Genomic DNA, 25,525 nt, shown 5'->3' with positions numbered 1-25,525 from the left:
TAGAAAATGAAGAACAGGACACTAGACAAACCTAACTAAAAGATCCATAAAAGTGTATGCCACAACTACAGATGAGGTCACGTAGGATTTATGAAATCTGTTTTACGACATCGTAAAATTTATCCTCTTTATTCATTAACAGCAAAGAAACAATGAGAGGTTCTGATAGGTTGCTGGTCCGGGGATCAGTTCCTATATAAGAGGAGACAGAAAGAGGAGAAATGCAGAGATTGCAGTAACCACAACTGGAAAAACAGCTTAACCGTTCTCGAGAAGAGTCAGCCAGCATGAAGACCGTTTTATCTGTCGCTTTCCTCCTTGCAGCTCTTTGCCTGGTCTGTGAGGCTGTGCAAGTCCAGGTAAGCTCAAGCTTTCATTGCTGTCATTACTGCTTCTTTGTAATTAAAAACATCTTACTAGTTTAAATGAACCTTATGAACACTCTATTCCATGATTTATGGATGTAATCTCCTCAGAATTGCTTCAGTTTGCATCTGACCTGATTCTGAAACGTGTACATTGTTGTGTATATGGCACAAAGGTGTATTCAATAAAGGCATGAGTTATTTGAGTTATTTGCATTGTTCGGTCTTGGCATTGAGAATTGAACTCATCCATTTATTTCTACAATTTCCCTCCTGTAGGAAGGTGATTTTTCCTTTTCGTTGGACTCGGTGAAAGTTCTCCAGCAATTAATCGACCAACCACAAACACAAAACCCTCGGTTGGCCAAGACAAGCTACTTTTCTGTATGCTCCAATCCAACTCTCCCACAGGAGTTTAAGCCTCTGTGCATGCAGAGAGGAGCAACAATGTCCTTCGCTAGGCTAGGTAATAGTCGTGTGCAATAATTATACACAATGTGCTGTCAATAAATTATATTGGGTTGCTTGGTAAATCCCAATCTAACCTGAGATACCGTTTTGTCTTTTTCAGCATCTGTGGCTGTGGACGTCTGTGAAATATGTGCTTTTGCGGCTTGTACCGGTTGCTAACTCCTCCCATCATCCCCTTGCTTGATCATCCTCCACTTAATAAAATCAGCATATTTTCATTTACTGCCATAAGTTCTCAGTGCGAATGTTGCCTGAATGGCAAAACTCAAAATGACAGCAAACTGTTACTTATAAACTTCCTTCCCCTCTTTGCTTTCCCACGTTTTGTTTTGTTACAGCACATATTTCATTTATTTAAGAAAGAAGTGTCTTTTTTATTTTTCTATTTCTCAGTTTTGCTGGGTTTTATACTCCTTTGTGTGTGGTAATGCCTCAGTGTTCATTAAAGTGCATTGAAAATATGTTCTCTGTGCATCAGATATAATTTTTATTGTAGAAAGAATGTGATTGATGTTACAAAAATGTTATTCGGTTTTACAGCCAAAACTAGGCAATTAGTTCATTTTTAATGGATGAGGAACTTGGGATGTCTGAGTGTAAACCATTTAATTCCATACTTTTTGACTGACAGGAGGGAAGCAGACTACCTCATGTTTATATTCAGTCCGTTTGAAAGCAACATACGCCACGAGTTCTTGATGAGGTTTGGTGGGCTGTTGCTCATAAAAGATTTTGATGTTGAGTGACAGGAACATTAAGTGTGAAGACTGTATTTACTAATATATGTCTTCAGGAAACTTCTTGACTGCTCATTTAAATATTCCATATTTTCATTACCTACTTGACATGAAATATTTTAGGTGTGAATGTGTCTTTGTGCGAGGTTTGAAATGTATGCATGTATATGGTGAAACCGTTCTGCTGATTGATTGCATGCAGGCAGCACATCAATACATCACCCCAAGATACCACATTCCTGATCATTTGTAGTCTGGATTAGAATCCAAACCTTTATGCAGCACAACATTTGTTCATAAAACAGCCACCTTGATTTGCTGCCCTGTGCTTTGAGTAAAAATTGATTAGGTACCATGTTCTTTTTGTGTACTGTTCTGTGTTTGCTCGTAAGCTCCAGAAAAAGAAGCAGGCTGCTGATGGAACTGTAATTTACCTGTTTTGAAAGCTTCAGTGAAATGGTAAACAATAGTATGGAGAGTGCACCATTTCTTTCGCTTTGAAGGTTTTGGTCATTAGGGAGGGCTTCTCTCCTAGACCAGCCAGCCCTAAATAAATAGTTGTTTTGAATTTAAGGTGACAGTAGTGAAACCATCAAAAGAAGAAGACATGAAGCGTCATGCACCTATTTTGTGAGGCATTAGTGGCATTGGCCGTTTTGGTGCCCATAAAGGAAAGGTATGATACTGTATGTGATTTACTATTTAAACACTGATTTAATATATTTGGGGTTGGTAAGATATTTAAATGGTTTCTTATGCTTAGCACGGCTGCCTTTACTTGAAATATTAGAATTTAAAATAACTGTAATATTCAATTATCAAATGACATACTGTCTGCAAAGTTAACATTTAGCAATATGCATTGATGCAATTTTTCCCAATCTCTTTGTGTTTAGTGGGTTTTATTGCACAACTGCAATAGCTCAGTGGATTGACGCAAGTACAGTATCCTGTTGTGTCACCGGCCAAGTTTATCAGAATTACTCTGATGCATCGTGTTTTATCGCCATGCATTATTAGATCACACAAGCTCACTTCTCAAACAAAAAATTCTCCGTATGTCAACAAACATATTATATATATATATATTTTTTTTTTTACCTGAGCACTGCCATTTTATAACGCCGTATCACATGGTTCTGAATTCAGAACTTGTTAGTTTTTCCTTTCTACTTTTCTGCATTTTATACACAAGCAAGCTGAGGTAATTATTTTATATGTATTAATTATTATTACAGTAACTTTAAAATAAATATTTATTAAGAATTCTAATATTAATTTAAAAACTCCATAATATTCTAAATTCTGCTTTTAATCACTGTTATATATAAATTGTTTTTGGTTTTTTTACAGTTTTATTGGTCTTTACTGTAAATTGATCTGTTCAAATGTTGTTTAGTCATTACCCTAAATAAGATCATTGTTTTTGTGCCTGATAAACACTGCTCTGATTGCAAATAAATATTCAATAACACCAATTTTGGCTATGTGTTAAGTAGTATAACAAGAGTAACTTAACTTTAGCTGAACTATTTCAAGTTATGAGAAAGATGTTTTTGACAAGCTACAATTTCAAAGTAGCTTCTCCAACACTGTGTTTGTTTCTTGATGTAAAATCAGGTCACAGATTCAGCCATGCTACTGAACTCATTTAGATTTGTGCAAGCACTCCTACTATCAAACCCTGACCCTGAAATGTATAGGGAGATGGCCTTGTTCCTAAATCCCAGTTTGCAAGCCAGCCAGCTGACATCCATGTCCGGTATGTGCTCATAACAGATGGATTTATGAGAATAACTGGTACAGTTTGTGACGTACTGACAGGCCTGTATATGGTTCATATAGAGAAAACACCTCCATCCTCTTTTGTTATCAAAGAGGAGGTCAAGATGTAAATGGCAGGCTGTATTCGACCACCAGGTCTTAATAGCTTACTTAGTAACATATTAACACAATAATCACACTTTATATAGCTTGACCTGATGTACATTTGAATTCACTTAATGCAATCGCTTTCCATGCAGAGCCACTCTTCTGAGACTGTCCATCTGAGGCTGAAAATGAGAGCGCTGATCATCTTCCTCCTCCTGACCACAAGCTTCTTTCAAATCTCACAATCTGTGCAGGTTACGGTAAGTCAGAATTGGTCCATTCACACAAACTCTTTTCACTTTGTGAGGCTGGATTGAATTGGGAGTTTGTTTGGGGAAAGGTATTACTAGCTTGATTGTGGAACTGCAATCTCAAAGCGTTTCTGAATTTGAGAAATATGTGCGCTTTTTTATGTTTCCTTCTGTGCTACAGATAACATTAGGGTACCTTTCAGAATCTTGACAAATACGGTACTGAAAAAACTGAAACAAATTTCACTAAAATTGCTAGTTTTTAGAAAAACTGAAATAGTATTGTCACGTAAAACATACTCCAATAACACAGTGAAACAAAGTTTTGTTTCCATTTTATTTTAATGTTTCTTTATGAAGCTAAATATGAAAATCACAAAAAAAAAACAAAAAAAAGTATGTTGACAACTTACAAACTAGTTTTTTATTACTCGTGCATTAAAATTACATGGTACATGCATATTGAGCTACCAACTGTTGAATATACTTTTTTATGTTTCCTTCTGTGCTTCTGTGCTACAGATAACATTAGGGTACCTTTCAGAATCTTGACAAATACGGTACTGAAAAAACTGAAACAAATTTCACTAAAATTGCTAGTTTTTAGAAAAACTGAAATAGTATTGTCACGTAAAACATACTCCAATAACACAGTGAAACAAAGTTTTGTTTCCATTTTATTTTAATGTTTCTTTATGAAGCTAAATATGAAAATCACAAAAAAAAAACAAAAAAAAGTATGTTGACAACTTACAAACTAGTTTTTTATTACTCGTGCATTAAAATTACATGGTACATGCATATTGAGCTACCAACTGTTGAATATAAAAACTTCCAAGAGTCGTCCAAAACTAATAATAATTTGCACCACAGAATTACAAAACATCCATCAAAAATGTAAGTGAAACAAAATGTGTTACATTGTGTAATCTTTGGTTAATTAAAATGTTTGAGGATCATTTTTTGCTGTTTTTACTTTATCATATCCTAAATAATTAAATTGTGTGTGAGCGGGTGAATCTGACAAAAACATTAAGCACATTCATTTCCCAACCAAATTCTCATCACCACAATGTGTCCAGAAATGTTTAGTTAGCCGGGAATTACAAAATAAAATAAAATAAAGATAATAACTAGTAAATAGCTATCATTTCTTATTTTTATCATTGGTTTTGGGGCCAATAAAATAAATATGACCCAGATACGTTCTTGACAGGTTAGATTCATCACCTTAGATAATTAAGCTTACTATGACAAGGTCGTTATTATTATTTTTTCAATGTTCAGAGTACATTTGGAAAATTTCTCTGTGGATATCAATTGAACTTGACATTGATGGAAAATTATTTAATGTTCCTCTCTTCAACTATTTACAAATAGCTGAATGTGGTTAGGTGTATAATTCAGATTCAGACTTTCAATATCAGTCCATTTAAATGGTGGCTAATAGAAGCTCTTCACTCTCAGTACTCCCCTTTAAAAGAGACCCTGGCTATCTACAAAGCAATCATCATAGGAGATCTGCATCCAAATATTTGTCAGTTTAATTGTGTAGTAAAAACAAAGTCTCTCTTTTTATGACTGGTTTATAGCAGACCCATGTAGGAAAAAAACTCCTTCGTAGAGTGGAGTAATAATTCACTTATTGGCTTCTTATTGGATGTCTGTTTTGTAGGACAGTGGGTACAGTTTCTCCCTGGAGGCAGTGAAGACCCTGCAAAAGCTTATGGAGACTGACATGAGTACAAACCCGCTACAGACCTACGGCGACACAGCGTCCCTTTGTGCCGACCCTGACCTGCCAGGAGAGTCAAGGGTGCTGTGCGAAAAAGATGATGCTGACGTCTTCCAACGTCTGGGTTGGTATGCTTGAAGTGGCTTGAAACATTAACATAATACAATATATATATTATATTTTTTTTTTAAGGAAATTAATTGTTTTGCTTAACAGTGGTGCATTAAATTGATCAAATGTGACAGTATAGACATTTAGAATGTTAGAAATGATTCCTTTTTTTTCAAATAAATGCTGATTTTTTTTTTACTTTCTATTCATCAAAGAATTCTGGAAAAAATGTATCTCGGTTTCCACATCAGCATATCAGAATGATTTCTGAAGAATCATGTGACTCAATGCTGCGGTTACAGCATCTACCAGCAGGTGGTAACTAGCCCATGCTAAGATGATGCTGACGTCTTCCAACGTCTGGGTTGGTGTGCTTGAAGTGGCTTGAAACATTAACATAATACAATATATGTATTATATTTTTTTTTTAAGGAAATTAATTGTTTTGCTTAACAGTGGTGCATTAAATTGATCAAATGTGACAGTATAGACATTTAGAATGTTAGAAATTATTCCTTTTTTTTTCAAATAAATGCTGATTTTTTTTACTTTCTATTCATCAAAGAATTCTGGAAAAAATGTATCTCGGTTTCCACATCAGCATATCAGAATGATTTCTGAAGAATCATGTGACTCAATGCTGCGGTTACAGCATCTACCAGCAGGTGGTAACTAGCCCATGCTAACCTGCAAAACCATAAGTGAACGCTTAGAATTGTGTTCCTCTCGTCAGTGATTTGTCATAGACAAGTATGACGCACACAGTGCATAATTAATGCATTAAAACTACTTTTATGATGCTTTATACATAAAGACTTATACATAAAGTAAAGTGTTACCGAATTATTTTCTGGAAAGTATTCTGGATTAAGTGGAATAGTTGTTTATTTAAGGTGTATTATAGCCCTTTGAATTTAGCATATATTAAAATGACAGTCATCTTTCAAAACCGACTGTCTAAAATTGTATCTGCTTAGTAAACATTTTAACAGTTGTAACAATGTTAATAAAAGATTTGAATAATAAAAAATGAACATTAAACTTTTAATAATATGTCCTATGTTAATTTCATTTCAACAGTGATCAATCTAAAGTTTATAATAATAATAATAATAATCATCATCATCATCATCATCATCAGACAGAATGTATTTACCGTTCTCTTACACTAGAGGTCAGCACTGCCCTAAATAATGATTTGCTCTTTTATTGCTGTCCAGCTCTATGCAGGTGTTCCATGGTGTTACTATGGGAATTTTAGGTGCATTTCCTTCGGCCAAGTACTTTTTTTGCATGTAGCAACTAAATATATCAAGCTGTAGGTTATGAACACATTATACTTGGCTGGACAGAAATGCTTCAGCTATTTAGTAATGTTAGCTAAATGTGTACTTGAAGAACAGATGTACTGTATTTGTTTTCACATCTCATGATCTCGGTGTTTATTGAAACACATTTGCATAAACAGCCTGCCCCAAACAATTCATAATGCACTAATAAGAAACATGTGCTCGAAAACACATTTCACTTGTGAAGAATAAACATGTGTTTGTTCAAAGTTTTGTATGACTAAATGTATTAACTATGAGTGTATTGACAACTCATAATCTGTGCCGTTTACAGCTCAGTTGATCAGATCAACAGAATCAAGCATGTTTCCTGTCCAAAAGCATCAAGCATCAAGCCTTTTTTCCCCCTTTACAAGCACAAAACGAGTGTGAATCAGGCAATCCCACATAGAATACTAACAGCTATAAAGTGTTGTTCTGAGAGCCAGTTATGTAAGAATATCAAAGTGGTGTTTGCACAGGGAGCAGAGACCAGCCTGTTTGTATTTGATTGCAACATTTTTTGATTTGGTTTCCATATTCAACAGATCTCTTCCTCTGTGATCACAAAGGAGAATCTGTGCAATCCTTGTCCATAATCAGAGGCTTTTTCAGAGAGCGAAAAAAGGTTTACTGAATGGAAACCATTCAGAAATTCAGAGTTTCCATTCATAAATTACTAGCGAATAATAATAAAGAAACAGCAATTAACATGAATTAATCGTTACGTTTTCAAGTAAAACACTAAAATAGTATTTTCTTGTAAAATGTACTCCATTACTCTTTGAAAAAATTATTATCTACAATGTCGAGATGTTATCTTAGATAAATGTACAGAGGGGGTTCCTGGATGAGAAGTTTCTTAAGGATATCCAATGTCCAAATACACAAGGATGTACCGTAACCCAACCATCTCAGTGGGTGGCGTATTCTGAAAAGGGTCTTTTAAACTGTTGCTTAAGCTTGACCTGCTGTGATCTTGGAATAATTTAACCCAGAACAACATACGCATATAAACAAGCCAAGCAGATTAACTTTAATGGCAAAATAATAAATAAATAAAATGAAACAAAGTCCTGCAGCGGGTAGGCTGTGATAACATGCAGTTGCTTAAAACTGACAACTGAATCCCAAGAAATCATATACTTGTGCTCGTCCTGATCCACACACTTCTGATATGTTTGACTAAATGACATTGGACATGGGCATGCTGATGGTGACAGCTGAGTAGGGAAAATGTCCTGGGCATTACTGAAACCCTGGGGGGTGTTGACAGATGGAGACTGTGTTTAGGCTTCTGTTATTTCTGTTGCTGTTACTCGTTTATTCTCATCTGCTTTTGCTGTGCTGTCTTTGCCACGTTGTATTGGTTTAGTCCTTCATATTGAACTTTTTGTGTGAGGAGATTTTTTTTACTGCTGTTTAGTAGATTGATGTATTCATCCCCTCCCACGCAAACCCTTCAGTATATTTTTTTAGATGAAATGGGTAACACTATTACGCGTTTGAAAAAGGTGCCAGTGTTTTTAGTTTTTTTCATCTTTTCTCATCTGGCCCACATATGGTGAAATCTCATTGGTTCTAACATTCCGCTCACATAGCGGTACCAGAGATGTTTTATTATTTGGAGATACCAGGGTCCATGTCTCTGCCATTTGGAGAAGCGTAATGGCCAACTTGGATCACATGTGCTTTGATAACCAGGCACCTTAAAGTTTAAAAGTAAGAAATAAAAGCTAAATCTGTTATTATTATTATATTAAATAAAATTATATATCTATGTTTCTATCTGTGCTCACTGTAGTATAGTTTAATTCAGTATATTCACTGTATACAGTCTGTTGTGTTGCGTTTATCTGTGTTGTGTTGTGTTGTTTTGTGTTTGTGTGACAGTGTAGCACAAACTGTTATAGGCTATTGCTGAACCGAATTGACCCTTATTTTCTGCCAGGCCTACTCTTTGTAAATATCAAACGGGGGGGAAAAGTGGCAAGATTCTATTAATGTGCCTGCTGAGGAAAGAACATAATGTATAAACAGCTATTTGAACAAGTTACAGAGTTTGTCCTCCAAAATATTACAGTCTAGTCTACATACTGAACAACATTCAACAACATTCCAGACACTAAATGGCTACACGAAACACAGAAGCTGCTCACATTGTGACAACCCATTTCCTATGTGGATAGAGGAACCCTCACCCAGCCTAAACTAAAGCTTTGTTTGACTGGCTGTTGGAAGGTTGACGGGAACCTACGGCATTCTGATTACTGTCCAAAATAAATATAAGGGGGGACATTGTTTGTTTGGAAGGACTGTGTTTCTTTTTTAAGCTTTAAAAATGTATCTTTGAATCGTCTGGGCTTGGGCTTTCAGAAATTAGTGCGAAGTATAGCAATTCCACCCAGGGTCCCTGGCAGTAAGCTGCCGGTTGGGTAGCTCTCTGGAGTTCCACTTATAATCCCATTTCATGGGCAGATGGAAGAGTATGGTAGTGGAGAGGGGATTAGAGACTGTTAATTATCGACCTGATTTACCGAGGGACTATTTGAAGGCATATGCCATAGCCGGGCATATAGAGTCACTGAGAGAGAATGTCCTTGGATTGTCTGAGGCATCTGATGAAAGACATTTCGAGGTTAAGCAAGGATTTCATCAAAATTGTTCTTGGTCTGAATTTACTGACTGATGATGAGAATGAAGGTGGAGGTTGTATGAAGTGGTTCTGAATCATCACACTTCAGTTTCATTTGGTCCTCATATGCACTGACCTCTCAGTAACCTCCTGGTAGCTATAGGTTTGTATAGTTTGTCATCAGCACTTACTTCATAATGTTAAAGGGATAGTCCCCCCAAAAACAAAAATGCTGTAATCATTTACTCACCCACGTGTTGTTCCAAACATGTATGACTTGTTTGATCCAGGGTTATTTGAATCCTAATGTTTCTCAAAATATCTTAAGTCTCATTGCAAAAACATGTCTATGGTGACATTTCTGCTAAATGTCCAGTGTGTGATGCTAAAAGCGTGTTCAGTTTTATCCGAAACAGGCGAACATGAATCTGGGCTTTTATTGCTATTATGGGGAGGCTGCAGACCTGGAGCAGGCAGATCTATATGGCCCAGACAGTTTCATGGCCCAGGCAGATTTACGCCCCTGTTGTTCCTGATGCATCCAGTAGGGGAAGGAGGATATACTGCGAAATGTTTAAACCGACACTCGAAACTTCATTAATAACCGTCCCGTCCATAAACATTGACTAATTGAGAGTTTAGTTGTTGTTTTTGTGTGTGTGAATTTAAATATAATCATTACATTAAGATATCAGATGATCTGCACTACGGATTAAAATATCTGTAAATATTCACTGTTGGTCTACATACATAGCCTACAGGAGACAACTGATTTTTTCAGCATGACACATTTAATTAGTGAATAAAAAAATTTATAATACACATATTTGGATCAAATGAACAATGATACATGATCTACTGTAGCCTAATTATATTCACTGTACGTGAATGCTTGGAAAAAGTGTAAAGCCACTTTGAATTATTTTGGCCTCTGCCTTGCCTTTCAAAAAAAAAAAAAACATTTTAATTTGCTGACCCCCCAACACAACTACTCTAGTTAGTGACAAATGACAATAAACAGGCAGATTCATCATTAAAATGTTTTAAATTCATTTAAATTGTTTAAATGTAGGTTATCAAGAATAGAAATGTGAATATTGCCATGTGGGAGTTTTACTGAGTTGATTATGAAAACAATGACAAGGCATGATTGATTGATGCCTTATGACTATGCTGATGATTTATTGCATTTTTCATCTGTGCGGTGTTTCCTCAGTTTGGTCAGTTATTTCCACTGGCAAGGAACCCTTCAAGAATGAAACAAACTGAGATGTTCAGAAACTAGTACACATACCCCTCTGTCTCAAACTGCTCAATAAGACGTAGACACCACCACTCCCTGATTGCAGGAATGTCAAGCTAACAGAAATTGAAATGTTACAGGATTAGTATTAAGATCATTTTGGTAGAACTCAATGACCAGCAATAGAGTACTTGATACTTTAAACTTTATAGCAACCTTTTAATGAAGAAAATAGAAAAGCTAACCTGAGGGAAATTTAATGGAGTGTTCAGCACGATGTAGAGGGAATACTGTTGATGTTATATGCAACATGGCAATCGTTTCTTAGCTGTGAACCAAAAGATATCTCTGTGCTGGTCATCTCTAAAAAAGGCTTTGATTACTATTCAGGGAGACTAGATGGAGTGTCTTCAGAGTGACTTTAGTACCTATAGGGATGCATAAGCAATGGTTATGGCCAGGGAGTATACATTTTTTTTATGACAATCCATTTCACATTTGCATTATTTTTGCCTTATGATATTGGGGTAAAATTACCCTCCGTAAAACCAGCATAAAAGAACAATCCAACCCAGGTTGGAACAATCCCTCCAAACCACAAAGTTTAATAATTACTATATTCATATGAGCTACACCATGTAAAATCTTACACATAACAGATAATGATCTGGGCCGATTGTTGTAAATAATGGTGCAAGTTGAGAAAATGTCCGGTGAGTGGTGATAAAAGGTTAACGCTCTACTGAGTTTAAAATGCACTAAACCTAACTGACAGTGTTAACAAAAGCAGATCAGAAATAAAAGCACATTCACTGAAGCAAGCATGCTATTTTAGCTTGCTTCTACATGTCTGAGCTCTTTTAATGTTTATCGGGACACATACCCAAGCACTGTGCATCACAAATGCAGTGCTGTACCAGGTGAGCTACCAAGAAAGTTTATTATATAAGAAAGGCACATGGTGCTGGTTAAGCAATGCAAACGTCAAAATGCATTAGTTTACAAATTATACATTATGATAAAAGTGTTTTGAGTTCATAACATAGTATTTTGCAAGGAACCGTGTGAAAATAAGCCTCTTTAATTAAATTAAAAAAAAATTAATTAAATTAAAAAAGGAGTAAAAGTTGTTTCCATTATAATGCCTCTAGTATTCACTTGCAGAAAAACTGCAGTGAATTGCATATTGTACTAGTTAATTCATGCGAATACATTAACATTGCACTGAAATTTCATAATGACTGAACAGTAACAAGAAGAGTAACCTAATGCTCTTGGACAAAGATACTATAATGAAGTCTGGCCTAATGTCCTCCTCAATTGGGTACATTATCCTGTGTAGCAGTCATTCAGTGGGCATCATTCAGGTTCACCAGCCAGGTTAATTGGATGTTGGATGCAATTGGACGCAACAAAGACAGTCAACATTAATCAGAGAGGCTGTTTGTCATGCATTCACGATAACTGTCAACTGATGAAAAACAGTATTTACGTCAGGCATCATTGTTGTTTAAGGAATGTTGTGATGCAGAGATGATGCAAACCCGGACTCTGCAACAGGCACTTTGAGAGATTTTGATCTGGTTTTATGTGTCAGCCTTCCAGATGAGTATTTTATATCATAAATGAGAAATGTCTCATCTGCTCCACCTAATCATGTCAACATTTGTGCGTACAAGACAGAGCATTGATCTACACCACCCGCAGCCATTCACTTATCAGGAACCTTCCATCTTCATAATAATATTTTATGCTGTAGATAAATGCAATTTAATAAGAAGATCATATTTTAAATGTCATGTCTTCCCTCGCCCAAATGGTTCCAAACTTGTACATTGAGCTTGCAGTTCAAATTTATAAATGTGACAGAATTCTTGGCTTTGATATATGACCAAAAATGTAATGATCATGTATTGTCACAAACACAAAAATTATTCTTTGTTAATGAGTTAACTGTGTAGGACTAGTTGTTGTAACAAAAAAAAACTGATCTGCCTTGGATGTTATATGATCTTTTGGCCACACTTTGTAATGTAACGTCCAAGCCCCCAGGTTCTTTTTGTATAATTTGGTAAGGAGAGAAAGACTTCGCACCATTTCATATAGCATTTGGGGGGATGGTAGTCTGCTTCAGTCTCAGTGGAGTGAGTGCTTGCAGCTGTTATGGGCTTACACTGAAGGCTGAGAGAACGATGCTTGTGTAAATACAGAGTAGACTCAGTCTTCATCCTGACTTCTGACTGTTGCTATGAGTCATGACACTTTTCATGAGTATGTGGTAACTAATATTATACAGAGTGGGCTTTTTGAAGGGCTAAGTTAAACAGAAATAATTCAGCAGATCTACATCCCATTCTGACTGGAGAGGACAGGTGGAAACAGTGAAAACAGATTTATTATGAGTCAAAATAACCACAATGAAGCAATGCAAATGAATGCAATATGGACCTATTTTAAGTATAAAAACCTTATAACGCAATAGTTATATTATATTATATTATATTATAGCTCTATAAATAGCTATATATTTACAGCTTGTCTGTAAATCAATATATAATAACATACAGGTAGTTTATATTATATTATGTTAATACAGAGACAGGCTGTCAGTCCTAACCCTAATTGTAAAAAAAAAAAATCAAGATGAACCTATCATTCCTGGTTCATCCTGAATGAATCAGCATTTTTGAATGAAACTCTTTTTATGTCACTTGTAGCCACCTGCTGGCGTTAGGATGTAATGGATCCAATCTTTATTTGGAGCATCACTTTAAAAACGGTGATGATCTATTTTCATTTTTATCTCTGCCATAGACAACAGTGTTATATCCAAACTATATAGGCCCAGGCCCGGCGTCAAGGCGATGATCTCAAGCCCCCCCTCCCAAGCCTGGCAGAAGAGAACCTAAAAACGTAATTAAACAAGTACAATGTGACATAAAATGTGATGTGTAATTTCGATAAAAACAAAACGTTACTAATTTTAAATTGAATCGAGTTTTAATCATACCATAACCACTAAAAAAATATCAGGCAAAAATCTGACATGACCGTCAGACTGGTGGTAGGCGGAGATTTGTCTCCTAGTAACGCTAGCCTATCAGGGAGCTTCTTACAATTGTGTGATTCATCAATGATGGCTAGATAGATTACCATAAGACAGTATAAAAATGGATTTACGAAAATATATGATAAATCGGTCCCATAGGTTGCCAAATGCGACCATGCAATTGCAAGCATCCAACAGCAATGCAGTAGACACACCAGTCGACAAGACACCAACACCGATTGATCCTCTGCCCTCGTGCTCCAGCTCATGCATGCCTGGACCGCCAAGAGTGCCTTTCAACCTTGGTGAGGATAAACCGAATCAGGTTAAGTTAAGACGTTATCCTCTTCGCCTTTGCTACAACCAGCATCGATCATTTGTTGTGTCGTGGTATACATCACGGGAGTGGTTGGAATACTCCGTGGAAGCAGATGCTGCATTTTGTTTTCCATGCAGGAAATACTTAATTTCTCCATCTGACTCAGCTTTCACTGTAAGGGGCTTCAGTGATTAGAAACACGCTGTAGAGGCAGGAAAAGGCCTTAACAAACATGCAGCGTCAAAAGAACACATTACAAGCATGGCACTCTGGAAAGACAGAGAAAAACGGGCTGAAAGTGGACTTGAAATTTCCACTATGGTTAACAGTAACCAATTAGCTAGGAATCGCTACTACCTCTCCTCTGTAGTGGACATGATTGAATTTCTTGTTGTGAATCATTTGCCGCTAAGGGGAAGCACAGATGCTTTTGATTGTCTAACAGAGGATGGAAGTGGACTTTTCCTTTCATTATTCGAATATACCCTCCGAAAAGACCCAGAGTTAAGGAGTGTTATGAAGACAATACCACGCAATGCAACGTACAGTTCTCATGAAATTCAAAATGACTTCATTGCAAACATGAGCAGTCTGGTGACTGAAGAAATAGTTTGAGAAGTTGCAGACTCGTGGTACACAATCAAAGTAGATGACACACGTGACCCAACTGGAATGGAAAATATTTCCATAATCGTTTGCTTTGTTAAGGACAGTTATCAATTCACAGAGCGATTTCTTTCCATGACAACAACTGAAAAAGGGGATGCCCAGACCCTGACCAACACAATAATTACAGAGCTTGAAAAGAATGGGCTCAGTACTTCTAAAATGCTCCAGGAGCATCATACCACGCTTGAAGCTATCCCTAGTGTACACGCTGCAATGAAATGTGCGCTGACATTTGGAGCTTCTACAGCTACATGCGAAAACTCATTTTCTACTCTGAAAAATGTGTTCACGGACAAACGAAGGAGCATGCTACATCAGCGAAAGGCCCATTTAGTGCAACTGGCATTTGAAAGAGACTTGACAAGAAAATTTCGGGATGAATGGAAAGATACTCTACTGAGAAGGTTCAACGAGAGTAAGTGCCACAGACTCCAGCTGTTCTAGCAGGTTGGTGTTATTTTATTTATTATAGAATGCGTAATTTGTTTATAACGTTATCTTATTTTAATCGTGACTTTAAAAAAAAATGTTTGCGTAAAGTTTGAAGCAGTTCTGATGTGCATCGGGCCAGTGCAAAATCATAATACATTTTTCTTCTTTGCGAATAGTGACGATGATTAGTAATACTAATCACTTTTTTTATAGGCTAAATTAAATGATATCGATACCAAACGCCCACTGACACTCACGCTATGTGCCCCCCCGGGCAGAAGGGATAGCCCCCCCTGTTAAAATGTTCTGGCGCCGGGACTGTATAGGCCTACTTTTATCCCAGTACTTCTGTGATTATTTGAATGTTTGTAACAGAAATAGCGATACAAAAAAGTTTGTGAAGCTGTTTCATACCTACAACTACTGCTCTCTTTGGGTCAGCGGCAGCGCGAACGCAGATTAGAATTGTTTAACTTTATGCAAGTGAACAGCAAATTTCGTGAGCGACAACCAATAGAAGTGAAGAATCTGTCAGTGGAGATGAGTGTGATACTTCGCGTTAGGCTGCTGATAAACCTGTCGGACTTTACACTGTGATAACAACTGGGTGGAGGTAGGCCTATATTATCCTGCGGTTCCTACATTACATAGTTCCTTGCCACAGTTGAGGTCAAAAGTTTACATCCCCCTTTCAGAATCTACCAAATTAGAGGGATCATACAAAATGAATGTTATTGTTTATTTAGTACTGACCTGAATAAGATATTTCACATAAAAGATGTTTGCATATAGTCTACAAGAGAAAATAATAGTTACATTTATAAAAATAGCCCCGTTCAAAAGTTTACATTCTTAATATGTGTGCTTACATAAATTATCCACATCTGTGTTTTTTTTGTTTGTTTGTTTAGTGATAGTTGTTCATGAGTCCCTTTGTCCTGAACAGTTAAACTGCCTGCTGTTCTTCAGAAAAAAATCCTTCAGGTCCCACAAATTATTTGGTTTTCTAGAATTTTTGTCTATTTGAAGCCTTTCCAAAAATGACTGTATGATTTAGAGATCCATCGTTTCACTCTGAGGACAAATGAGGGACTCATATAGACATAATAAATACCTAGACGCCTCATTGGCCGCTTTGAGCCGTTGCTGCGATATGTCAACGCGTCCGCCATGTTTGTGAAGGCAAGACTGCCTTAAAAATAAATGGAGGTAAACGGGGGAGCTGCGTTTTTTTCTGGATAAAAACACGATAACGTTTACATTTATCAACCGATTTCAGAGGTTTGTGATCTACATGGAGTTAACTAAATAACTCTGCCTCCAGTTATTTAGTTAGGTTTGGAAAATTATACATTTTCATAAGAAATTGTGAAAACTCACACTTGTCTCACTTGTTGATTTGATTGATTTTTTCGGTTTACAATTCTAATGTTAATGTAGCATAACTGTGACATATACCTGTACATGTTTTGTAATTTGAATGTACATTAAATGAAATTAAGTTACATATTGTGCTCATAACACAATTTACTTTATGATATAAACTACAACATAAAGTTAAAACTTAAGAATTAATTTAAACTTTGATTTTATATAAAGTCTCAGCTTTCACAGCTTACTAATGATATCGCTAGCTATTAAAAGTCTGACACTGGTGGCTAATTAAGCTGTCAACATAAAGCTAAAAATGACCAAACAACTGTTCAGTCTTACCTGTGAAAGATAATACCCCGAGATCTGTTTTTATTATTGTGTATTATTTGTAGATGCCCAAGCTGCCGACGAGTCAGGTATGTTTTCACCTGTCCCGATATGAGAGTTGCCTTCACCAATATGGCAGCGATGTTGACGTGCGGTCGAGCGGCCAATGGGGCGTCTAGGTATTTATTATGTCTATGCCCCTGCTCATATGCAACTATTACAGAAGGTTCAAATGCTCACTGATGCTCCAGATGGAATAACTATGCATTAAGAGCTTGGGGGTGAAAACATTCAAATATTAAATGACCTTGAACTTTTGCGAATCGTTTCAGCTCTCTGACTTGTTAACGAATCCTAATTAATGTCATTAACATATAAAAGATCACCAGTCATCGTCCAAATCCTTTTATTTAGAACAGTGAGCTGCAACAACAGCTTACATTTCCAAAAACCTGCAGTACTCCGACAAGAAAAAGTATGTACTTCTGCTCAGACCCTGACATGATGCTAAGCACTTTTCCACGTCAAAGGCAGTTTTTACAGATATGAGTGTTGACGTGGATTTAAGCGTAGACCTACGCACACTCTAAAATCAAATCTGAGCGATGCATGCTTTATAAATGAGGCCCCAGATCTAAATATTATGGTCACTACAAACAATACAATGATGTCTTAGTCTAAACCAAAGATTTCACTCTGACGTAATTTGTGTTTAGTTTTTATTTCCCAGAACTGTCTACTGCATGTAAAATGTTTGTAAAAGAATTAAATGAATGTCCTGTATAAGTCTCAGTGGAACTGTTACTGTTACTGGAGAACTGTGGGAGAGACTAATGAACGTATATACCCCACTCTGTTTTTGAACATTTGTTTTCAGTCACGCCAGGGTGCTGTAGAGTGTCTGGTGGTCCTTTTACTGCAAACCCTGGTTCCTTTTAGTCTCTTTTGCTGTCTTTTTATCTCTCCCTTGATTTTATCAGTCTGCATGTAACCTGTTTTTACTATTAATCCCTTCCTTTGTCTCTGATGAACATAATTTAATTGAGTTGTCTCATCCAAAACAAATCATCTCACTTAACCCCTTATTGGGCACATCCAGACATTCCCATAAAAATAGGTGAAAGTAAAAAAGACATGCTCATCTGTTTAATGATGCAGAACTGAAAAATTATCAATTCTAATAATGTTATTGTTATTGTTTTACTTTTTTTAAATAATAAAAAATTAATAATCTAACATAGTCTGTTTAGTACACAATAAAAAATAGCAAATCCGCTAATTTAACTAGCAAATTTAAAAACAAATCAAAATTATTTAAACATAATATCATGGCTCAAAATGTGATCTACCAAATGGCTGAGATGACTGTTAAAGGGTTAAAAGAGAGGGATTGAGAAAGAGATGGCTAAATATTTTCAAACAAAGACCTCAATGCATTCCTTGTGTTTGAGCATTCATAATTCACAAGCTAAAAAACAGAGAAAAATGTGCAATAAACACTGAAATACAAACCAAAAAGTCTTTCTCTTAATGGCAAATGTTAACTTGTTACACAAACAATTTACATAGTATGCCAATGGCAAACAGCTGTACTGTAATTTTCCACTGCTCTGTTTGATTGTCACAAATGCAAGTTCTACCAGCACAGGAAACTTTAACAAAGGACAATGAATGTTCAGTAAACACTGACAGTGTTTGACCCTGGCTCTGTCTGACGAAACTCAAGATGTATTTCACGCTAAATCAAATAACAGTAAAACCAAAACTTCCAGTCTGAAGTACGGATTTACTCGCACATCTTTCAAAAGTCATGACCATTATGAGCTGGAGGCTTTTGGTGCAAAAGCAAGAAGAGGCCATGAAGGATCAGGGTTTGGGGATAATAGGTTTTGGGAGGAACAGAAAACAGAATATACTGTCTTGGAGTCTAAACTGGGACAGGAAATCCAATCTTGGTGTAAAAACTGTAATGGTCAAAGATGTCATTTCTCTGCAAATAAAGTGTTATTTCAGCGTTAACACTGAATGCAAACTGTGCTTGTAAATAGAAACATTCAGTGGTTGCATAATTGTGCAAAAATGTAAACACGCATGGTTGAATATATTTATCAAAGAAAAAGTTTCCAGCTCAGCCCCATCAGTATGTACCTGAAAAATGATGTATTACATAAACCGACAAACCCAAATAAATAAAGCAGCCTTTTAATTGCATTTTCTTAAGAAAAAATCCTCTCAATGTGGTGTCTTTAGAATGAGCTGAACTGGACAGCTGAATTAATTTGATGTCTTTTCATCTGTAGACTCATTTGTGGCTATTTCTTCTCATTATTCTCATTATGCAGGGCTCCTATAAAGAACAAACCAAAGCAATATGTGGGGGAGGCCAAGCAGAACTTTTCCGCTCCTCAATTAATTTAAAGACTGAGGTAAAAATCGCCCCCGAGGCTTTGCAGAAAGTCGGAATTTGTTATTCTGCCTGTATAAAAGAAAATGATGTGAGTGAGAATGGATGATATTCAATGCCAAAGGCTCTTGGATATCATACAAAATAGTCTTAAAGCCTTTTCACGAAAATGTTCCAGTGTACAGTCATTATTCGAGGGATTTACTTACTGCAATGACCTCAACCTTTTCTGGAGAACAGTTTTGTAATATCTGAAGTAAGTGTGTTCGCACATGTTTGACAGTCATGGACATGTTATTGGACTGCATCTTGCAGTAGTTGCAGAGGATTATGTTCTGGTTTGTGTTGATGTGTTGAACAAACCCATATCATCAGTCAGTCACATTTCGCAAATCCAGGGCTTAATTTATGTTGGGACAAGCCGGATGTTTTTATGATTTATGTTTTTAGTTTTGTGTTTGTTTAATGAAAAAGTTATATAAAAGTTTTTTTAAAAACTATCTACACACACACGCACACACATATGTATTATTGATTATAAAAATGATCAAGTATTATAAATTCATTATGTATTATTATTGTTATTGTTATTATTATTGTTGTTGTTATTAATAATGCAATTATTAGATTAATAATAATGTTTTTTATTTAATGTTTTTTTGAATATATGCTCATGTGTTCCATCCACTTTTACTTTTTATTGTCCACTTTTCTAAATTTGCTTTTGGGTGAGGACAAAGATATTAGAAAATGGAAAAAAGCTTACACTGTATATATTTGGCTTATAAGTTATGGGGAAACTCACAACCGGTGTATACAGTACTAATGCTTTGTCAATGCACCTAAAAGCCCTTTTTCTAATAAATGTGTTTCATGACCTCTCAGCTCAACCACAAACCTGCTGGATCCGACACCACTCCTTGTACCAGGACATCAGCTAAAACAATCAAAAATGGACTAAATCACCTGTTGGCAGTATATTACGTAAGTTTCTCTGATGTATGCACACAAAATTAATATGTTTGGTTGCTAAGCCACAATAAAGCTCACATTTAATCAAATATGTTGACTGATCTAAAAATAGTAGATGCATTGTTCTAAATGTATTGTCACTTTATGATTGCTTCTGAAGGCTGTGTGTGCTTGTTTTGTTTAAGTCTTGTGTAAGAGGTCAGGGTGAGAGAGCGATAGGGGAAGGATATGAGTTTGGAAAAAGGGAGCATTACTATCTTGTTGCAGCCTCAGCGCTCCCTTTATGAGGGCAGTCAGAGGCTGTCAGCTTGGCCCTGATCTCTGGGTTGGATCTGAAAGAGCAAGAGTCCATCCAAAGCCCCTTCCCCTCCATTATTCAGCCCGGTTACGCATGCCTTATGCCAGGCCTTTCAAGAAGACCAATAACGAGATCAGCTCTGCAGAGGACACGGTCTTTCACACTGGATCCTTTTAGAAGAGGAGGATAGAGAGAAGAAGGATGCATTAAAAATGAGCATAGGAGAGAGGAAACGAGAGGCAGATAAAGTTGCGATGGTGCCACGTGCTTGCCAGTTGTCAGACAGTGCCCTCATTCCCGGCTCTCACAGATAAAGACTTCCTCTGATGGATTCTCTTTGTCAATCACAGCAGCTCCAAAGAGGCTTTAAAGATATGATCAAATTCTCTTCAGGGTCATCTGTAACTGGCACTATCCTGCGAATATTGTACACTTTGGTGTCTTGCGCCTTTAAAAAAAAAAAAAGAATTAGGCAAAATCCCATATGTTCTGTTTTGAGAACAGTTAGATATGATCATTATCTAACAAAATGAACCCAGTATATACAGTACATCAACATTTGGTCCCAAATGAGCTACCAAACCTCTCAATATTTAGCCTAAAGCTTAACTGTTCCCAGTATTTGGCATAGTTTTTATAACAATGTTTTGTTTTTTGGGGGGGTTGGTTGGTTTTAAACTGTAGCCTATTTGATGTGTCACTAATGTTTGTAATCTGGATTAAAAATTGCAAAATAATGCATATGACCCCCCTGAGGTTTATATCAAGGTTAAACACCTTTTTCACTAAACATTTGTTGACAAAAACAATGATCATGGCATGGTGGCGGACATGGGCCATGCAGCGGAAGCATGTCTGGATCATGGCATAGTTGCAGGCCTGAACTGTGCTTGTTGAGGACGACCTAGACCGTGAAGCAGATGACAAGACCATAAAGGATCAGGTGGCCATGGTGAAGATGGAGACCACTCAGATAGAAACTATGGAACAGTACATCATGGCACTATAGAAGACCACAGCAACAAAGCGATAGACCACCATGGCAAAGCAGAAACATGGAGCACCTTCCTGGGTGTAACTGAGCAGGCTTGGGTGGCCTCCGGGGCCATGACTAAGCAGGTGTTGACAACCTGTGTGGCCATGACAGAGAAAGTGTGGACTGCTTCCGTGGCCATGACTGAGCAGGTGTAGATGGCCTCCGTGACTGTGACTGAGCAGGTATTGACCACCTCCATGGTCGTGACAGAACAGGCGTGACTAAGCAGGTGTGGACAGCCACTAAGGCCATGTCTCAGCAGGTGTGGACAGCCTCTGTAGCTGCGTCAGGGAACACAGGAAGTTCATGGACAGCTTCTGTTGCAGTGACATGGAGCAGGAGATTTCAACCTGTGGGGCGCCAGCACTCATTAAGGGGGCATGAGCATCTGTAAATTCAGAAGCATGCACTCATACAAACATATAAGATTTTGCTACCAAATCATTAGTCCAAATCTTCACTAGAGTGGGGAATTTTAGTAGTCTCCCAGCTAAACTTCATTTGCTATGGTTATGGTAGATTTGGCGCAACTAAGTTTGACCAAAACTCAAGAGAGCAGAGTTGTAGTGGACTCTGCTGCCTCTGGAGAAGTGTGTGCAGCCCCAATGGACAGGTTATCAGTGGTCATTATCAAGAGGACCATGGACTGTGGAATAACCTTCAGGACCAGTGTACTTGTGACCACGAGACTTGGAGCACAAGGACAACGACAGCCATGGCCAGTAGAGTCCGTGGTGAACCAAGCTCAATGGCCTTTAGAGCTTGGGGCATATAGTCCTCCAATGCAGGTCAGTCTCTGGAGCACCGCATAAAGTCAAACACACCATAAACAAATAGGAAACAAATGTCACAGTAGAAATCAGAACTCATCAGACCAGACAACCTTTTTCCAAACTTCATTTGTCCAGTTTTGGTGAGGCAGTGTGAACTGCAGCCTCAGTTTCCTGTTCTGAGCTGACAGGAGTGGCACTCAGTGTGGTCTCCTGCTTCAAGGTTGGATGTGTTGTGCTTTCAGAGATGCTCTTCTGCACACCTCGGTTTATTTGAGTTACTGCTGCCTTTCAATTAGCTTGAATCAGTCTGGCCATTCCCCTTGGAGACATTATTACCACAGAACTGAAATATTTAGTCCCGCCCGTGGCACTAACAAACATGCCTTGTTCAAAGTCACTTAAATCATCTTTGTTCCTTATTCTCATGCTAAGTTTGGACTTCAGCAGATCATCTTCACCTTGTCTACGTGTTACTAAATGAGTTGCAGCCATGCGATTGGCTGATTAGATATTTACAGCTAATAATTTGTATGTCCCACTGAGGTATCTCAGGCTTAAGCAACTTTTTCACTGACCATTTGCTGAAAAAGAAAGAAAAACATTTTCGTCTCAGGCTCTATTCTGTAGTCTGTACCCTGTTCATTAAAATCTCAATTTAGCACAGTGCAGGATACAGCAGCTGCCACACTTCCCCCAATGCTTTATACTTTATCAACACATTTGAAGGCCAGAAGGACACTAGCTGAAATTAACAGCTCTGGCATTTGAATGCCAGGGTAATATAGGCAGATCTAGATTGCGCATATAGAAACCACTAGCCTTGGAGAAGGGGGTGGGAAGCTTTGGCAAATTGTCGTGTAATGCAAAATGGCAACATGATGATAAAGACCACCCGACTGGGACACCGACAGAGGTCAAAGAAGCTAAAAGAAGATGAGTTTGGGACTCATTTCCATAGAGGTGGTCTCTCAGGTGACATCAAATACAAATATCACATTCCCTCATTAAAGCAGCAGGCTGACAGAGAGAGAGTTTGGCTGGTTTGTCACACACTAGGACATAAATGAGAGAATACAATGTGTATAATGAGTTATAATCTCTAAATCACACTGCAGGACAGATTAGTGCAAGCTGGTGGCGCTCACTTGTTTTATAGAAATTTCTCGCAATGCTGCATAATTGTGTGCTTTATGGAAATGCATTTGAGCACAGTGGTCACGACGTGTCATTAAATATCCTTTCCTAAAAGTCTTTAAAATTTGATGACGGTAGCTTTTTTAAGCCATCAGCATAGATCCTCATGTCTAAATGTCAGTGTTTGTCATATTATTTTTCCATATTGCTCACTGAGTTCCATTTACTGTGGCTGAGCTCTGTGCATTTCACTAAAACCACAACAGTAAATGAAAGCCACCTAAAACAAATTGACACATACAAAATGTTCCTCCCCACACGTTTTTTTCTTTATTGTGTTCTTTATTGTTTGCATTTTTTTAATGACTTGCAATGTCTGCTATAATGGAATGTTTGGATTTGGGTACAAGTGAATAGCCAAGGAAAATAAACGGTCATTTACTTTAGATCCATATTTTTGCCATTATTCATGAATTGCCTACATTCATAGAGACTCACAGAAGCTATAAACAAACAACAATTGCACAACTATCATTCAGATTCTGCATTCAATAATGTGAAAACATGGTAGATAAACAGTATTTCAAAAACACACACCACATTTGGTCTGATGTTCAAACAGGTTACAGATACAGTTATGTTGCAGATAAATCAATATAATCTGAATCAAGCATTTCCAAATCAAACATTAATGTACATTTTTACTTTGCATACAAGGGTTGCAAACATGGCTTGACTAGTAAAAGAAAACTGTCCTTCTGGAAAAGTAACAATTAAAATAGTAATGGTTGCTTTAAATTTGTGACTTGCTTTGATGGGAATTTTGAACTGGTCTTCACAGGGGAATGTAATGCACTTAAGGCATTACATGTTAGTGAGGTAGATTGTATTTGATTTCAAATGTAGGAACAAAATAGAAAAATGCTGAGTGAATCCTTATATCCTTATAAGTAGAGTAATTTTTGTGTTAGTCCTGATGATATGTCACAAAATTAGTCTCTAATAAACAAACTGTCTTCTTTGTTTATTTCTCGTCATTTAATTATCGCTTTGTTTATATTTTTTGGGAAAAAATACAAGGTAACTAAAAAGGCCAAGCTCACACTACACAAATTTCAAACTCATTGTCCAAAGCACTCATAATCAGAAAAGCATTGCATTGTAATTATCTTATAAACATACTTTATTTTTTAATTCTCTAGAAATCATCTGCTGCTAATATATATTACCATTCAAAAGTTTGGGGCCAGTAAGTTTTTTTATTTTTTTTATTTTGAAAGCCTCTTTTGATCAGCAAGGCTGCATTTATTCTGCATTTATTTATATAAAAATACATTGAAATCATAATATTGATACATTTTAAAATAACTCTTTCCTGTTTTAATACATAAAATGTAATTTATTCCTGTGATGCAAAGCTGAAGTTTCAGCAGCCATTACTCCAGTCTTCAGTGTCACATGATCCTTCAGAAATCATTCTAATACGCTGATTTGCTGCTCAAGAAACATTTCTTATTTTTTATCAACGTTAAAAACAGCTGTTCTGCTTAATATATGTGTGGAAACCATGATCACAGTTTCAGGATTCTTTAATGAACAGAAAGTCACTTTGTGAACAAAGTTTCTGTCACTTTTAATAAATGAAATGTGTCCTTGCTAAATAAAAGTACCAATTTCTTAAAATAAAAACCTTACTGATCCCAACATTTTGAACAGTAGTGTAGTATCTTTTTACTGATGCATAGCAGATAAAAAACTTCACAAGAGATCAGTGAAAATGCTCATGTGACTTGACAGAAGTCACAAAATCTCAGAGCTAAAATGGTGTAGTGTGAGCTTGTTATACAACAATTGGTTCCGATCCTCTGATTTGCATTCTTTCCACTTGCATTCTCTGTTTCAGACAGACTGTCAATCTGTGAGTTGCCTTGTGACACAGAAAGTGTGAACTTTTGGCATCTTTTGGAAGTATTTTTGCTGGCCAAATTTT

The 25,525-nt window shown here is 36.8% G+C and overlaps 1 protein-coding gene and 1 long non-coding RNA gene across 2 annotated transcripts; both read left to right on the top strand.

The window, feature by feature from the left end:
- The first annotated feature begins 240 nt into the window (after positions 1–240).
- LOC107581980 (guanylin) lies at positions 241–1,277 on the top strand. The gene is made up of 3 exons (XM_016267678.1): positions 241–359; positions 645–831; positions 937–1,277. Exons 1-3 carry the CDS (start codon positions 288–290, stop codon positions 993–995), a joined length of 318 nt encoding a protein of 105 aa, XP_016123164.1. The 5' UTR covers positions 241–287; the 3' UTR covers positions 996–1,277.
- A 7,185-nt stretch (positions 1,278–8,462) lies between these two features.
- LOC107581991 (uncharacterized) lies at positions 8,463–16,515 on the top strand. The gene is made up of 3 exons (XR_001608886.1): positions 8,463–8,473; positions 9,580–9,582; positions 16,307–16,515. It is a non-coding gene; the product is annotated as an uncharacterized lncRNA (long non-coding RNA).
- Positions 16,516–25,525: the final 9,010 nt, after the last annotated feature.

Source organism: Sinocyclocheilus grahami, unplaced genomic scaffold (assembly GCF_001515645.1).
Source record: "Sinocyclocheilus grahami isolate Dianchi unplaced genomic scaffold, SAMN03320097.WGS_v1.1 scaffold3.1, whole genome shotgun sequence".
Classification (NCBI taxonomy): Eukaryota; Metazoa; Chordata; class Actinopteri; order Cypriniformes; family Cyprinidae; genus Sinocyclocheilus; species Sinocyclocheilus grahami.
The sequence above is the reverse complement of the archived record's forward strand: the minus strand, read 5'-3'. Positions and strand labels throughout refer to the sequence as shown.

Excerpts from the sequence above, each read along its gene's own strand:
- LOC107581980 (XM_016267678.1), top strand. The coding sequence starts at position 288 with ATGAAGACCGTTTTATCTGTCGCTTTCCTCCTTGCAGCTCTTTGCCTG. Across the intron at positions 360-644 it reads GTGAGGCTGTGCAAGTCCAG|GAAGGTGATTTTTCCTTTTC; the intron begins GTAAGCTCAAGC and ends TCCCTCCTGTAG. Across the intron at positions 832-936 it reads AATGTCCTTCGCTAGGCTAG|CATCTGTGGCTGTGGACGTC; the intron begins GTAATAGTCGTG and ends TGTCTTTTTCAG.